Raw genomic sequence first — 17810 nt, forward strand, 5'->3', positions numbered from 1 at the left:
TAAAAACTAAATAGCCAGAATTTCTTAGATTAACATTTATGACTTAGACCTTCTGTGATAAAACTAAGAGCTGGTAAAAATATTTCCTTTTGAGAGACAGATCCATGGCACCAGCCATGATGAGGCTTCAACCCCAGTATGAACTGAAAACTCAGGCAGCAGCTGTGGGAAATTGGATTGTGAGAAGAGGGTCCCTCTTGGCAAAAAGGACTAATATAGGATGCTTAATTGCCTTCCCAAGGGGGCCTTCCACACAGTGGAAAGGATTAAATCCTTTCATATCCTTTTTAAATTGCTGCCAGACATTCAAAGAATTAGTTTGTAAGTTTGTTTGGTATATGCTGTTGTAAAATATCAAAAATTATAATGAAATTGCAGAATAATATCATGTAAGGATATCCTTTGCTCTAGGCCATGGCAATCCAATTTCAAACTGGCTGTCAATTATTTAGTTACTCTGTTTTGCCATTTTTGGGGCCAAAACCTTCATAACATTTAAAGTATATTTATTAATTTTTATTTGATAAGGCTTTACATGCAATTTCAAGTATATTAGATCTTTTTTATAAAGATTTCCTTTAAGAAGAGAGGATAAATTTCTTGTATTACTCCGGGCCCTTGGAGCTTTCCAAGAATCATCTCTGTTAAGACCTTGAAATTTTAACATGGTAAAAAAAAACAAAAAACCATCAAATATATATATATATATCCATATATGATTTAAAGATTATAATACTTTTTTATAATTATCTTAATATTTATCAAATTTAAACTTTTAGAGCTGGCCAGTCAAATATTTTTTAGCATGTCCTAGATTAATAACACAATAACACTTTATATTTCTAAGAATAAATACAAGACATAATCAATTAAGAGCTTCAATTCTGTCCTCTAGGTTTCATGCAATGCATACTCAGATCAACATTTCAGTATTATAACAATTCAATACATTTAGATCTTTTAAATTTATCATTTGATTTAGTAAACTTCCAAGTTCTTTTTAAATTTCCAGCCGATAGGCCTGGACCAGCCTCTAAATTTCAAAATGGTCACAATTTTCCTGCTGGGGAAATCAAGAAGCAAACTCTCAGCCATTCATATGTAAACTTGACTATTTCTTTCTTGCTATTTACTTGCCTCTGGCGGGAAATTTCAAGAGTTACTTTAGATGCCTTGGGAAACTGGCCTGTATTTCTTTCTCCGGTTCATCTTTGCCATTTTTAAGGCCAAAACAGTCTCGGGTTTTTATTCTGTACACAGCAAAAAGTTAAGTTCAGCTCAAAAACTATGCGCACTCGTTTTTAAACCGGCCTTTTCTTTTTACATGTGCACAGAAACCCCAGATGCAGTTATGAATTTGTAAAAGCTTTAAGTCATTAGCTGGAAAATAAATAAAGATGGCGAAGATGAGGCCTTTCAAAGTGGCCTTTCCCCCTTATCTCCCTCTCCTATAGATAATATAGACCAGTCATCTCCCCAACTGCATCCTTCTTCCCTTTGATCTCCTCAGCCCCGCTCTCTCCCCCATTTCTTTCTTCTTCCCATTCTCCTTTTAAGCTCTACCGGCTCCCCTTTAAAACTTTTCTTCCCTCCCTCTCTCTCTCTCTCATCCTACCTTTCCCATACATTCTTCTCTACTTACTTCCACTGTTTTAATATCTATCTACCTGCATAATTATTCACTATCATTTATCTTTTTTCTTTTCTGATTCCTACTTTTAAAATCTGTCTCCAGTACACAACTATACTTGATTTTCATTATAGATCCACATACATCCTCTCTCCTTCTTTAACTCTGCTCTCTACTGATTCCTTTATAAAGTTCTTTCCTCCCTCCTTCCTTTCTTTTTTACTCTTTTTACAGGCTAATTAAAAAAAAATACTTTCTTCTTTCTCTCTTTCTATGCTTTTCATCCTTAGTACTGACTTCTTTACTTAAAAATCACACTCAATAAAAATACATTTTTTAAAAATCACCCTGTACTTAATTTTCTTACTAACTCCTCCTTTTAAACTCCCCTCACTCTCACATTCTGTTTATTCTTTTTATTTAACTATTTTCCTGGCCTCACCGCATTTTAGCATCCTTCTCTTTCCTGCTTGTTCCCAGTTTCTAAACACACAGTTCCCTCTGCTAGTTTGTCCCATTTTCACTAGCTTCTCCCGCCGTCTGCTCTGTCACCGCATCCCACTACCTCTGTGAACGTTCTCTTGCCTTATTACCGCGGTGCTCCTTCACCGAATCCCCTGTGTTCAGGTCCCTGTTCGGGCGCCACCTGCCGGAGCCTGCCGGCACTGTAGTTGAACGGTACCTGAAAAGGGGGGTGAGGATTAAAAAACACAGACACAGTAGTTACCGGGAGGACGGACAGTTTAAGACTGCCGCGCCGAGTTTATTTTCTTAGCCCTTTTATAGGCAAAAACAGCTTGTGCAAGCATAAAGGTCATTGCCCGGGCAGGATGTTTTTTCCGCCTTAGCAGAATCCCAGATACACTTTAAACTTCTCACTCCATCAATTTCCCTATCCTTGTTCCTGTTATTGAGAACCTATTGCAACTCTTGACTCTACCACAGTGCTACTATTTTCTTCAAGCCTGCTTAGTATCAAACCTAAATATGTGAAGCAAAGGGCCCCAGCAAAGCGGGGAAAACAAGGTTACTGGATTGTTTACCTGATTGCCTCTCACGGTCTCCCACAATCCCCCCATTCCCATCCCACACCCCTCCCCACACATGCCCCCATCCCCCTGTTGTCCTTAACCACTGGTTAGGCTCATATGCTTGCACACAAGTCCTTTGGTTGATCTCTCCCCTTTACCCCCACCCTCCCTACCCTCCCTCTGAGGCCTGACAGTCTGATCCATGCCTCCTTGTTTCTGGGTCTGTTCTTGTTCATCAGTCTATGTTGTTCATTATTTCCCCTAGATGAGTGAGATCATGTGCTATTAGAAATACACTTATAAGAACCGAAAATGAGACAAGCAATAATGGTTATGGTGACAGGCAAATGAATCAGTCTGTAGTGAGTTTCTTTCTGGGCCAACAGTTCTTTTGAGACCCAATTTCAATGTCCAACAGTTCCTTATGTGTACATGTCAGCACTGACATTACAGTTCTGGATGGTGGACAAATGGTGGTAATGCAGGTCCGACTCTCTCTGGTTTAGTCCTGGGCAACCTGCAGTGATGCACAGCTGCTAACTGCTAGTATGGGAAGGCCACATCAGCGTCTTCCATCTCTGGACTGCTTCTCTTCTGTCTTCATGGCTGGAGTAGTCCTGTCGATTCCTCTCTATTGCTGGAATCCACATGGTCTCAGAGTTGTTTTCTGAAAATATACAAACATATTCTCGACCAAAAGTTAATAAAGGAATATTTTCTATAAATTTGACTTGGGATCCTATTTCATTTTTTGCCCAAATGATTTTCCTCTGTCTTGTTTTGACACCTTGTGTGTTTTTCATGGGTGTCTTGCTTTTAGCCTTACAATTAATTTTCTAAAGTATTAATTTTCTAGATGTAATTTACTTACAGGATATTTTTCCTTACATGATATTCCTCTACTATCCCCTCCTTTTTTGATTTAAATGTTAGGAGGCTTTTGAAAATTTTATAATGTAGTCTTGATGGCTTTTAAATTTTAATTTTTTGCACTATAATATTACTGTTTTAGGTTCATTACATAGTGCACAATTTTATCATGAGATGAAGTACCAGTAAAAATTTTAGTTAACACTTTAGGAACACCTTTTTGTCCAGTACAATTAATTTTTCTAGAATATTTGCTTGTTTCAACTAGCCAATTTAAATTTGCCTGAAAACTTGACTACTATTTTACTGTCAAATTTATTACTCTAACAACAATCTTATTTTACCCTGTAAATATTGGTGGAAGGGATTATTTGCCTTCTTGAGTAGGTCCTGAGCATTCCTGGTGGCAGGCTGGATTTAGATATCGTAAACCCACTTCCCCACACCATGGGTACAAGACAACTCAAACAATTCTTGTTGGAGTGAGAGGGCAGCTGCTGTCGGCCAAGTCTCTGTCGGTCACCTGGGTCCTGATCTGAGCTGGGCATGGGAAGCACGAAGCAGCCATGGGGGAAGGAGACCTCCCTCAGAGGGGCTAGGGTTCAGGCCTCTGCAATGTTGAGGGGGAGGTGAGGGTCTGTGCCCCACCTCTGTTGATACCCAAATTCTCTCCTGATGGTCCCTCAGAAACTGTGCCTGTCTTAGGTTGTTCCTTCCTTGAGGAATCTTACCCATCTCTGGCTAACCAGAAATGGTTTTTTACATTGACATTATCATAGATGCAAAAGGACAATAGGCTCAGTTAAAGTAAAGACTGACCTTTGTCAGGGAAGATGCTGGCCTAGAACATGACTACCTAGTATAAACTGCTTTTTAGTGAAAATGTTTTAAGTTCAGATCATCCTTTGTGGCTACTTTAGGTCACTGAGTTTGCCAGGCCACCATGCAGGCCTCCCCTGAGCTAGTCAGGTTAGTATGTGGTGATTTTTCGTCCACAGTATGGAATTTAACTTTGTTGTAATGACATAGCATGTGTGCAAGTAGCTACAGGGAAGCCTGACATGGATGCAATGGCACATGGGTCTGCTTCCTTCTCTTTTATTTCCACCTTAGCATTCAGGGACAGGGTTCCCACCTTCCCCTCCTCAAACCCAGCTGAATGCATGCACAGCCCCACCCACTGCCACGCCCTGTCATTGTTGCCTCAGCTGACCCAGCCACTCTGCCCTTGGCAGGAAGTGGCCACTGCAGATGGTGGGGACCAGGTTTCACTGAGGACCCTCCCTCTCTCCGTTCCCATCCACGGTTCTCCCCCACCAAGGGCATGAGGCTGGCAGAGGGCCCGGTCACCCTCAGGACGCCCCTCTTGCTGCTTGGGCTCTGGGTGGTGCTGGCTCCCGCCCAGTGTTCTCAAGGTCGTCCCTCCTGGCGCTACATCTCCTCGGAGGTGGTGATTCCCAGGAAGGAGCTGCACCATGGCAAAGCCGTGCTGGCAGCAGGCTGGCTCTCCTACAGCCTGAGGTTCGGGGGCCAGAGACACGTCCTCCACATGCGGCGAAAGAGACTCTTTTGGCCTGGACAGCTGGTGGTGATGACGCAGGATGACCAGGGGGCCTTGCAGGTGGACTACCCCTATTTCCCTCTCGACTGTTACTACCTGGGCTACCTGGAGGACATCCCTCTCTCCATGGTCACCGTGGACACGTGCTATGGGGGCCTGGAAGGCATCATGAAGGTGGATGACCTGGCCTATGAAATCAAACCCCTCAAGGATTCCCAGAGGTTTGAGCACATCGTTTCTCAGATCGTAGCCGACACTAACGCCACAGGACCCATGTCCACGCTGGGACACAAGGCTGAGAGGTACCCACCTCTCTCTGACTCGAACCCCAGTGCAGCCTCCAGGGTCAGCAGTAAGCTCTATTCATCCCACCTTGTAACTATGAAAGGCTGTCTCATGAGTGCCCATTCCATTTATACTATGTACAAGAATGTGTCACAGTGTGCCCAATTCCTGGTACATCTAGGTAGTTTAATAGATGCCATGTTGAGAGGTCTTAATATGAGGTTCTACATCAGCCTCATCGTCATTTATAATAAGGGAGAGCCTGCAGACATGAGCAACTATGCTGTGCCACAAGGTCCATATGCTCAGAATTATATTAACAACATTTTCAAGTATTTTCTTACATATCCATCCTTGATTGTGAACAGACATGGGCCCCATGAACTTAATCATCAACCATACCTATACGCGATATGCAGTCAAAAAAATCTCATCTTTCTGGGCCACCTATCCAGACATTATCTATTGTTATCAATTATAGCCTCCCACCAAATAGGGGTTATTTTCGGTCTGTGGTTAGATACGAGCTACTGTGTTTGCCAGAGAAGGACCACCTGCATCATGAACAGGTACCCTGTGTTGACAGATTCATTCAGTAACTGTTCCTTTCAACACACACAACACATACTTAATAATAATTTAGACCGCTGCGTCTTCAGAGAAATAGAGTATTCAAACAGTAGCCTGACACCCATTCGATGTGGAAACTCTGTGGTGGAAGACAAAGAGCAGTGTGACTGTGGGACCTTAAAGCAGTGCTACACCAACCCATGCTGCAACAGTGACTGCCGCTTTACACCTGGGAGCATTTGTAACGGGGAAACCTGCTGCACAAACTGCACCTACACGCCTGCGGGGACGCTCTGCAGACCAATCCAGAATATCTGTGACCTTCCCGAGTACTGCAAGGGGAAGGACACGCGGTGCCCCAGTGATTTTTATCTGCAAGATGGAACCCCGTGCACCGAGGACGGCTACTGCTACCATGGCAATTGTACGGACCGCAGTATGCACTGCAAGGAGATCTTTGGAGAAGGGGCGCTGAGAGCTCCAGACGTCTGCTATGACATAAATAGAAAGGGCCACCGATTTGGACACTGTAAAGTTACTGAGTTTTTCCATCCAGCTCGTTGTGCGCAGGCTGACGTTAAGTGTGGACGCCTACAGTGTGTCAATGTCACTCATCTGCCTCGGTTGCAGGAACATGTGGGGTTCCATCACTCCATAGTAGGGGGGTTCTTGTGTTTTGGGGTGGGTGCACACCGTGCGACAGAAACTACTGATGTGGGTGCTGTGAGACCTGGTACCCCCTGTGGGCGTGGAAAGTTCTGTCTTCAGGGCTTCTGCAATGCTACTCTGGCGGCCATAAACTACAACTGTCCCCCTTCGAAATGCAACTACAGGGGCATGTGCAACAATAACAGGAACTGCCATTGCCATGTAGGCTGGGACCCTCCCCGGTGCATAAACACTGGAGCCGGAGGGAGTGTGGACAGCGGACCCCCTCCAAGAAGAACGCGGACAGTGAGGGAAAGTGGTATGTCAGTGGTGTATTTGAGAATCGTTTTTGGTCGCTTGCTTGCCCTCTTGGCTGCACTCCTCTTCGGTGTAGCCACGAATGTGAGAACTGTCCAGACCACTACAGTCACTGAAGTGAACGTTCGTGGGAAGTAAACAACAAGTCAGCCTTCAGACCCCTGTACAAGTCAGGCAACATGAAGAAACACCTGCAAAAAGTCACCATATCCGGCTGGCAGAGCTCAAGCCCACATTTCTGAGCGGCTGCAGGGGTCCTGGCCCACATCCAGGGTGTGCACCGTGGATGTTTTCACACCACTCTCTCTGACAGCTTGCTGGCCAGTGTCTGCAATAAAGCTTGAGCTCTGCACGTTGGTGTCCTGTGCAGTCCTTGTAGATCTGTAAGAGCCCTGAGTGAGCCTGAGGCTCGGCCTGGAGAGGAGACCTGGCCAGCAGCTGGCCTTGCGCTGTGGACGCCTGTCCCAGGATTAGTGACAGTGGCCACAGGTTACTTTACGGCCAATTCCTGAGAGCTCCGCACAATTGTGCCCTTGAGCACCGAGTGTCCCTCAGTCCCTGGGTAAGGTCTCCTCTAAACTGCTTGGATTCAGGGCAATGGCGAGCTCCTCCCCTCCCCAACCATGTCTGTTTCACACGGGGTTGGGGGAGGGTGGGTGTGGGCTGTGGGCTGGGAGTGAGGGTTCCTTGTCTGCTAGTGACCCCTGAGCGCCCTGGAGAGCACCCTTCCCTGTGTGGAGGCAGACCAGTGAGTGGCACTCAATCAGAAAGAATTGGCCCTCGTGACTCTGGCCTCAGAGGGAGAAGGCAAGCCGAGAGCAGGTAACCCTCCCCTTACTTGCTCCACCAGAACCATCCTCTTGGCTTCTGTAATCTCGCTTGCTTCTCGCATGATGCGCAGCCAACAGTCCAGGCTGCCACATGTGTGGAAAGCCCCCTGAATACCCAGAAGCTTATCATGTATGAAAGAAGGTCAGAACCCGGTCGCAGGGCTCAGCCTCTGGAGAGAACTCCCCTGAGACCACAGCGGTGCAAATAAGTCTTTTTCTGAACCTCCAAGTGCATTTGGATTGTCACTTCTGCCCATCCTGATTTCTGCCATCACATTTGTTTCCCTGTTTTCCGAGAAGCCAACAGCCACTCTGGCCCTTTGAGCCACCATTGTCAGAAACCATCAGAGGCAGCCGCTAATTTCGGGTTCCCGTGAAGGACAGGAAGGCTCGCCGCTGGTGATGTCACTGGGCCCTGACCCTCGCCGGGCCCGAAAGTAGTCGGCCACTGCTGTCCTCGAACGGACTCCAAGGAAGACCATAAAGTCTGCCAGGACCAGGGCATGAGACTGGTAAGTGTCCCTGGGGAACTTGGACCGAGTTCAGGCCCCCCTCGAAGGCGGAAAGGCAGCTTGATCACCTCCTGAGCAGTGTGGTCACCGCATAGGATAGGAGACTCCTGGGGTGGGAGTCTGGAACTCTGTGTGAATCTGTGTGCATGTGTGTGTGACTGTGCCCCATGGCGTCAGCTATGGAGCCTGAGTGAGTCCCAACCTGCGGTTCTGTGGTGACCTCATATGGCTTAGGGCGGTGTCAGGTTCTGGGGGACACTGCCCTCCCGGCGAACCTGATCCGGGTCAGGGCCTTATACTGACCTGCCAATGCTAAGGGGCACCTAATTCCCCGCGAGGGGAGTGGCCAGGTGGACGACAGGAAGAGCTCCCCTTAGGTTGTCTCGCGACACCGTTCACTGGGGTGGGGGTGGGAGGGGGGCGTTAATTCATCATTTTGGACACCATCATGGGGGCCGGGTGGGGAGTTCCTCACAACCTACAGGTCTGGAATGTATGATTAAAAACTTTATTTATTTATTTATTTATTTATTTATTTAGGTTTTATATGTGTACATATCTTACCATTGCCCCCCCATGCCACTTCCATACATGCCCTCACCCCCCAATGCTTTGCATCCGTTGGTTATTCTTATATGCATGCATTCAAGTCCTTTGGTTTATCTCTTATCTCCCCCACCTCTCCCTAATCTTCCCGCTGTAACTTGACAGTCTGTTTGATGCTTTACTGCCTCTGTATCTATAATTTTGTTCATCAGATTATAATGTTCTTTATTATCCACAAATGAGTGAGATTATGTGGTATTTTTCTTTCACTTACTGGCTTACTTCGCTTAGCATGATGTTCTCCAATTCCATCTAGGTTGCTGCAAATGGCGAGAATTCCTTCTTTTTTGTGGCAGCATAGTATTCCATTGTGTAGATGTACATGACAGTCATCTGCTGACAGGCACCTAGGCTGTTTCCAAATCTTAGCTATTGTAAATTGTGCTGCTATGAACATAGGGGTGCATATATCCTTTCTGATTGGTGTTTCTAGTTCTTAGGATATATTCCTAGGAGTGGGATTACTGGGTCAAACGGGAGTTCCATTTTCAGTTTTTTGAGGAAATTCCATACTGTTCTCCATAGTGGCTGCACCAGTCTGCATTCCCACCAGCAGTGCACGAGGGTTCCTTTTTCTCCTCATCCTCGCCAACACTTATCGTTTGTTGATTTGTTGATGATGGCCATTCTGACAGGTGTGAGATGGTACCACATTGTCGTTTTGATTTGTATCTCTTGGATAATTCCTGACTTTGAGCATGTTTTCATGTGTCTCTTGGCCTTCCTTCTGTCTTCTTTCGAAAAGATTCTATTTAGGTCCATTGCCCATTTTTTTATTGGATCATTAACTTCCCTTTATTCAGTTGTATAAGCTGCCTGTAGATGTTGAAGATGAAACCTTTATCAGTGATAACATTTGAAAATATGTTCTCCCATAGAGTGGGCTTTCTTGTTGTTTTGTTGATGGTTTCTTTAGCCCAGAGAGGTTTCAACATGGGGCTTGAAGAGACATTTGCATGTGGGACTCTGTTCTCAAGTGGGAGGGACTGTGTTCAGTCTGACATGTCCTTCTAGGTCCTGAGCACATTCCTTCTCCAGGACTCAGTCACGTGGGTCTTGGATGGGAGAACACTTGGGGTATGATGCACCTTGGAGTCAGGTCAATGGATGACCCCATCTTTCCAAGTTTAATAATAAATGCTGGACTAGATGAGTGGGTCACACCACTTTAATCTTATGTGCCATGGAATTCTTTAAAAAGTGGATCAACATTATGTACAAACATCTTTCCAAGTTGAAAGAAAGCCATTAAATAGGTTCAACATTGTAAAATCAGATAACCACCATTTCATATAAAATAACATTTTCATGTCAGAGAAAATGGAGAGATATAGGAAATAAGTGAGAGATCAGTGAAAATGGAGAGGTAGCAGGATACAAAATGAACATTCAGAAATCAATGGAATTTTAATACACCAATAATGAACTCTCAGAAAGAGAAACAAACAAACAAAAAACAAACAAAACCCCCCCAAAAATCCTATTTGCCATTGCAACAAAGAAATTAAGATACCTGGGAAAAAACTTAACAAAGGAGGTAAAAGATCTATACTTGGAGAACTATAGGACCATGAGAAAAGAGATAGAGGAACATATAAAGAAATAAAAAATATACTGTGTTTATGGATCTCTAGAATTAACTCCAGTAAAATGTCAATACTACCCAAGGAGGCAATCTACAGATTCAATGCAATCTTTATTAACATACCAAGGGCATATGTCACAGAACTTGAACAAATACAACCAAAATTTATATGGAACCATAAAAGACCCTGAATAGCTGCAGCAATCTTGAGAAAGAAGAACAAAGTTGGAGGGAATCACAATACCGGATATCAAACTATGCTACAAAGCCATTATAATCAAAGCAGCCCAATACTGGCACAAGAACAGGCACATAGACCAGTGGTTGGGAAACCGTAGCTCGCGAGCCACATGCTGCTCTTTGGCCCCTTGAGTGAGGCTCTTCACAAAATACCATGTGCAGGCGCGCATGTACAGTGTGATTGAAACTTCGTGGCCCATGCGCAGAAGTCGGTTTTTGGCCTGGGCGAGTCGATTTTGAAGTGGCGTTAGAAGAAGTAGGGTTGTCAGTCGGTTGGAGACAGGAGACGAGGTGCAGGCGGGCCGCGGGATATGCAGCGTGGGGGAGGCGCACGCGATTCAAGCACGACTTGAGTGAGCCAGTCAGTCAGCAGTCTCATGGTGCAATGGTTAGTGCTAATCACGTCCACAAATCGCACGGGTGTGGGTGGCAAAAGTACCTACTCGAAGCATAAAGTTACCCATATTTTTCCAACCAGCTGCAAATCCTACAGATATTTTGGTCATCAATTTAAGAATTGAGTACCCTAATTAAGTTAATAACAATGTACCTACCTATATAATTTAAGTTTTAAAAATTTGGCTCTCAAAAGAAATTTCAATCGTACTGTTGATATTTGGCTCTGTTGACTAATGAGTTTGCCGACCACTGAAATAGACCAATGGAACAGAACAGGGAACCCAGAAATTGACCCAAGCCTTTACGCTCAATTAATATCTGACAAAGGAGGCCAGGACAGACAGTGGAGTAAAGACCGTCTCTTCAACAAATGGTGCTGGGAAAACTGGACAGAAACATGCAAAAGATGAAACCAGACCACCAACTTACACCATACACAAGAATAAACTCAAAATGGGTAAAAGAATCATGCAAAAGATGAAACCAGACCACCAACTTACACCATACACAAGAATAAACTCAAAATGGGTAAAAGACTCAAATGTAAGTCATGAAACCATACAAATCCTAGAAGAAAACATAGGCAGTAATATCTCAGGCATCTCACGTAGCAGAATTTTTGCCAATACATCTCCTAGGGCAAGACAAACAAAGGAAAATAAACAAATGGGACTACATCACAGTAAAATGCTTAGGACAAGAGGCCACCCAAAATGTGGTGGGGCAGCCCACTCCTTAAACTAGTCTTTTTCTCTTCATGGGTACAGACGTCCTGGACGCATCCCCAAGATTGTGAGAAATGGCTGGTGTACTTAAATTTCCAAGGACGGACTGGGAAACAAAAACAGGACCAAAATGAGACCTTTAATTACACCCTGAAGAGTGGGTGTCCATTTCACAGGATCACCAAGAGACCTAATAATTAATGGGCTAAGACCTTTTATAGTTACCTCCCTTTGTCTAGGCCCTAGGGGAATCTTTCTAGGACCTGTGATATTGGCCACGTGTACCGCTTATACTCTCTCTCCTCACCCCCACATCCTGTTTGTTCTGGAGAAATTCAGTAATGGCTTGGCCACCTACTGTTTCTTTTCTATGAATATAAACCATAGGCATGCTCAATAGACTAACAATAAACAATTAAACCAAACAACAAACACAGGTAAAACAACAATCAACAGACAAGCGCCCATAACATGTAGACAAGACTTAATAAATCAGAGTCTTTCCATGGGTCTTTCAGATGTTTTACATTGCCTGGGACTTACAGCCAGGTGCAGCCCAGATCTCAGCCTGCTGTTCACAGATCTTATCATAGTCTGCTCTCCATAGCATTGACTGGCATCTAAAGTCATTTGAGCTAAAATCTGCCAGTTCCAAGGCGTCATATGGTAATTTTCAGACGAAGCATTAAAGAGTCCTTTTTTAAATGGACTGTTAGCCCCATTTTCTCTAGTTGATGAGCCTTCCCACACTGGAGGTGGAGGATCAGGGGGCTTTAAAGGCTCTACCTTAGGAAGAGAAGGTGACAAATCCTCCTGGCATCTGTAGGCTTTTGATCGTCAATACAAAGTGGACATAATGCAGTACGAACAGGAGCCCCCATAGTTAAAGATGACAAGGGCACTCATTTTCTTTGAGCCTGGTTTAAGAGAGTACCTTCTGACACCTTAATTCCTTTATCCTTGAGCATGCAAGGTAAACATTTACAATGATTTTTTGCCTTTTACTTCAAGTCTGCCCCATTATTACCTGGTTGATTCCAGAAATGTCCCTGTCCACTTATGGTCATGACTTAGATGCTGGCAGGGGTTTTGTGCGCCCATGAGTTTCCATTTTTCCTTTTTCACTCAGGCGAATTTTCTCCTTCAGTCTCCTGTTTGAGGCACCAATTGCTGTGACCTGCTCGGCGAGGTACAGGAGCTGAAGGAGGTGCCGATGCACAAATGAAAATGCTGTACATGAAATATGAATTTAGAAGGCATTGAGGGCCAGGTGGAGACCTATTTCCTGAAGAGGCACACCAAGCCCAGGTCCATCGCCTTTTTATTCCCTTTGAATACATATTTGCCCTTTAGCAATGCACACAGACAGATCCAGGGTAAAGTTTGGTAACCAATGTAAGGCTTATCAGGTCAGGAAATTGCCTGGAGCCATTGCTCCCACAGCAGAGCAGTTTTGTGCTGATATTCAGCTCTGCTGAATATCAAAGTCCATTGGCCTTCCAATGTCTCTTCTGCACTTTTATGCTAATTTCCGTTTGCTTTAGCCTCAGGCAACTGAGTGTAGGAAATAGGCCTCTGAGAACCATCTCCAGCTTAGTCAGCTTTTAATGGAACTGGTTATTGAATTTCCCCAGAACAAAGAGAATGTGGGGAGGAGGGAAGAGGATATAAGAACAAAGGTTTGTGTATGGGACCCAGCATCATGAATAAACCCCCAGGAGCTCCCATGAAAAGACCTTAGCAACACCCCCTTTTTTTCTATTAAGAGAGAGAGAGAATCATGAATGATGAGAGAGAATCATTGATAGGTATCCTCTTTCACCCCCTATTATGGGGATCAAACCCACAACCCAGACATATGCCATGATGGAGAATTGAACCATGACCTTCAGGTTCATAGGTCGAAGCTCAACCACTGAGCCATGCTGGCTGGCTTTCCATTGATTTTAGAGAGAGTGCAAGAGAGAGAGAAGGAAAGAGACAACCATCGATTGGTTGCCTCCCGCACACACTCTGAACAGGGCTTAGGCCAGGTAGGAGCATGTAACCTAGGTACACGCCCTTGATGTGAATTGAACCTGGGATCTTTTGGTCCACAGTCCACCGCTCTGCACATCAAACCGAATCGGCTAGGGCAGCCCCCCCTTTTTTTTTTAATGGCCCAGTGTGATACAATGAGACCTAGTCCACATATGAGGAAAACCGTTAACCCCATAGCACTGAGCCAATGAGGAACCAGAGGAGGGACTTTTGCACCCTGGGGAGAAATAGCCTGTGATGGCTACTCCATGTGTGCCTGTACAGCCCGACACCCTCTCTTTCAAGGACATGTTAAAAGTCTCCTTTTTGCCGTACTTCCGTCTGCAATCCCGTTATTTTAATCCAGACAGATGAACATTTCTTCGCTGAGGCCCAGTGTCCTGGGCTCGTTGGAGGCTTTGTCCTGCTGCAGGTGTCTCGTGAGCTCCAGGCTGGGCAGTGTTGCTTCTTGGTAGTGTTAATGTGAAAACATTCAAACCTGTCAAGAACTTTTGTGAGTTTAATTGAGCCAAACTTTAGACAATTGCCGGGAAGCAGAATCACAAGGGATTGGGACAATGCTGTGGAGAATTTCACCTTGCTTCATTCATTGTAATCAAAGGAGGAGACCAACCTGGGTTACTTGAAATCCATTGGTGATACATTAGGGAGGTGGGAGAAAGCAAAGGAGGAGGGTTGAGATGTTGGGTGGAGGGGGGCGGGGGAGACCTCTGGGAATGGATAAAAAGTGAAATGATGGACACATGCTTTTTTTACTTCTTTTGCTGGGTATAGGATAATTAACAGGCAACAATTAACACGATAACAGTAACAATGAAGGAATCTGTGGTTGCTGTCCTGGAGCCTAGGGCATTAGCTTGTGCCTGAGGGGTCTGGAAGAAGTTACAAGTTACCCTGACATTTCAATGATATGTTATCATAGATGCAAAAGGACAATTAGGCTCAGTTAAGGTAAAGACTGACCTTTGTCAGGGAAGATGCTGGCCTAGGACATGTCCAGTATAAAGTGCTTTTTAGTGAAAATGTTTTAAGTTCAGACCATGCTTTGTGGCTACTTTAGGTCACTGAGTTTGCCAGGCTGCCATGAAGGCCTCCCCTGAGCTAGTCAGGTTAGTATGTGGCAGTTTTTCATCCACAGCAGGGAATTTAACTTTGCTGTAATGACATTGCATGTGTGCAAGTAGCTAGAGAGAAGCCTGACATGGATGCAATGGGACATGGGTCTGCTTATTTCTCCCTTATTTCCACCTTAGCATTCACGGACAGGGTTCCCACCTCCCCCTCCTCAACCCCAGCTGAATGCATGCACAGCCCCACCCACTGCCACACCCTGTCATTGTTGCCTCAGCTGACCCAGCCACTCTGCTCTTGGTAGGAAGTGGCCACTGCAGATGGTGGGGACCAGGTTTCACTGAGGACCCTCCCTCTCTCCGTTCCCATCCACGGTTCTCCCCCACCAAGGGCATGAGGCTGGCAGAGGGCCCGGTCACCCTCAGGACGCCCATCTTGCTGCTTGGGCTCTGGGTGGTGCTGGGTCCCGCCCAGTGTTCTGAAGGTCATCCCTCCTGGCGCTACATCTCCTCGGAGGTGGTGATTCCCAGGAAGGAGCTGCACCATGGCAAAGCCGTGCTGGCAGCAGGCTGGCTCTCCTACAGCCTGAGGTTCGGGGGCCAGAGACACGTCCTCCACATGCGGCGAAAGAGACTCTTTTGGCCTGGACAGCTGGTGGTGATGACGCAGGATGACCAGGGGGCCTTGCAGGTGGACTACCCCTATTTCCCTCTCGACTGTTACTACCTGGGCTACCTGGAGGACGTCCCTCTCTCCATGGTCACCGTGGACACGTGCTATGGGGGCCTGGAAGGCATCATGAAGGTGGATGACCTGGCCTATGAAATCAAACCCCTCAAGGATTCCCTGAGGTTTGAGCACATCATTTCTCAGATCGTAGCCGACACTAACGCCATAGGACCCATGTCCACGCTGGGACACAAGGCTGAGAGGCACCCACCTTTCTCTGACCCGAACCCCAGTGCAGCCTCCAGGATCAGCAGTAAGTTCTATTCATCCCACATTGCAACTATGAAAGGCTGTGTCACAGTGTGCCCAATTCCTGGTACAACTAGGTAGTTTAATAGACGCCATGTTGAGAGGTCTTAATATGAGGTACTTCATTGGCCTGATCATCATTTATAATACGAGAGAGCCTCCAGACATGAGCAACTATGATGTGCCACAAGGTCCATTTGCTCAGAATTATGCTAATAACATATTCAAATATTTTCTTACAAATCCAGCCATTATTATGAAAAGAGATGGACCTCATTAAGTTGATCATGCACCATACCTATACACACTGTGTGGACATAGAAATCTGTTTTTTCTGGGTCAACTATCCAGACATTATTTATTGTTAACAATTATAGCCTCCCACCAAGTAGGGGCCCTTTTCGGTCTGTGGTTAGATATGAACGACTGTGTTTGCCAGAGAAGGACCACCTGCATAATTTACAGGTACCCTGTGTTGACAGATTCATTCAGTAACTGTTCCTTTCAACACACTAAACACATTCTTAATAATAATGCAGAACGCTGCCTCTTCAGAGAAATAGAGTATTCAAACAGTAGCCTGACACCCATTCGATGTGGAAACTCTGTGGTGGAAGACAAAGAGCAGTGTGACTGTGGGACCTTCAAGCAGTGTTACACCAACCCATGCTGCAACAGTGACTGCCACTTTACACCTGGGAGCATTTGTAACAGGGAAACCTGCTGCACAAACTGCACCTACACGCCCGCGGGGACGCTCTGCAGACCAATCCAGAATATCTGTGACCTTCCCGAGTACTGCAAGGGGAAGGACACGCGGTGCCCCAGTGATTTTTATCTGCAAGATGGAACCCCATGCACCGAGGACAGCTACTGCTACCATGGCAATTGTACGGACCGCAGTATGCACTGCAAGGAGATCTTTGGGGAAGGGGCGCTGAACTCTCCCGACGTCTGCTATCGCATAAATAAAAAGGGCCACCGATTTGGACACTGTAAAGTTAATCTTGACTACGAAATAACACCTTGTGCTGATGCTGATGTTAAGTGTGGACGCCTACAGTGTGTCCACGTCACTCATCTGCCTCGGTTGCAGGAACATGTGGGGTTCCATCACTCCATATTAGGGGGGGGTTCTTGTGTTTTGGGGTGGGTGCACACCGTGCGACAGAAACAACTGATGTTGGTATTGTGAGACCTGGTACTCCCTGTGGGGGTGGAAAGTTCTGTCTTCAGGGCTTCTGCAATGCTACTCTGGCGGCCATAAACTACAACTGTCCCCCTTCGAAATGCAACTACAGGGGCGTGTGCAACAATAACAGGAACTGCCATTGCCATGTAGGCTGGGACCCTCCCCGGTGCATAAACACTGGAGCCGGAGGGAGTGTGGACAGCGGACCCCCTCCAAGAAGAACGCGGACAGTGAGGGAAAGTGGTATGTCAGTGGTGTATTTGAGAATCGTTTTTGGTCGCTTGCTTGCCCTCTTGGCTGCACTCCTCTTCGGTGTAGCCACGAATGTGAGAACTGTCCAGACCACTACGGTCACTGAAGTGAACGTTCGTGGGAAGTAAACAACAAGTCAGCCTTCAGACCCCTGTACAACTCAGGCAACATGAAGAAACACCTGCAAAAAAGTCACCATATCCGGCTGGCAGAGCTCAAGCCCACATTTCTGAGCGGCTGCAGGGGTCCTGGCCCACATCCAGGGTGTGCACCGTGGATGTTTTCACACCACTCTCTCTGACAGCTCGCTGGCTAGCGTCTGCAATAAAGCTTGAGCACCACATGTTGGCATCCTGTGCAGTCCTTGTAAGTCTGTAAGAGCCCCGAGTGAGCCAGAGGCTCGGGACTGGAGAGGAAACCTGGCCAGCGGCTGGCCTTGCGCTGTGTACGCCTGTCCTAGGTTTAGT

General features: G+C 45.9%; 2 protein-coding genes across 2 annotated transcripts; both read left to right on the forward strand.

Moving 5' to 3' along the window:
- Nucleotides 1–4740: 4740 nt before the first annotated feature.
- LOC129147325 (disintegrin and metalloproteinase domain-containing protein 21-like) lies at nt 4741–7258 on the forward strand. The gene has a single exon (XM_054708989.1). It carries the CDS (start codon nt 4856–4858, stop codon nt 7049–7051), a length of 2196 nt encoding a protein of 731 aa, XP_054564964.1. The 5' UTR covers nt 4741–4855; the 3' UTR covers nt 7052–7258.
- A 7958-nt stretch (nt 7259–15216) lies between these two features.
- Nucleotides 15217–17125, forward strand: LOC114229685 (disintegrin and metalloproteinase domain-containing protein 21-like). The gene is made up of 2 exons (XM_028138842.2): nt 15217–15903; nt 16439–17125. Exons 1-2 carry the CDS (start codon nt 15315–15317, stop codon nt 17092–17094), a joined length of 1245 nt encoding a protein of 414 aa, XP_027994643.2. The 5' UTR covers nt 15217–15314; the 3' UTR covers nt 17095–17125.
- Nucleotides 17126–17810: the final 685 nt, after the last annotated feature.

The sequence above is a fragment of the Eptesicus fuscus genome, chromosome 2, assembly GCF_027574615.1.
Source record: "Eptesicus fuscus isolate TK198812 chromosome 2, DD_ASM_mEF_20220401, whole genome shotgun sequence".
NCBI lineage: Eukaryota > Metazoa > Chordata > Mammalia > Chiroptera > Vespertilionidae > Eptesicus > Eptesicus fuscus.

Bases quoted from the DNA above. Each gene is read 5' to 3' on its own strand.
- LOC129147325 (XM_054708989.1), top strand. From the start codon at position 4,856: ATGAGGCTGGCAGAGGGCCCGGTCACCCTCAGGACGCCCCTCTTGCTG.
- LOC114229685 (XM_028138842.2), top strand. From the start codon at position 15,315: ATGAGGCTGGCAGAGGGCCCGGTCACCCTCAGGACGCCCATCTTGCTG. The intron at 15,904-16,438 runs GTAAGTTCTATT...ATAATAATGCAG, and splicing joins TGCAGCCTCCAGGATCAGCA to AACGCTGCCTCTTCAGAGAA.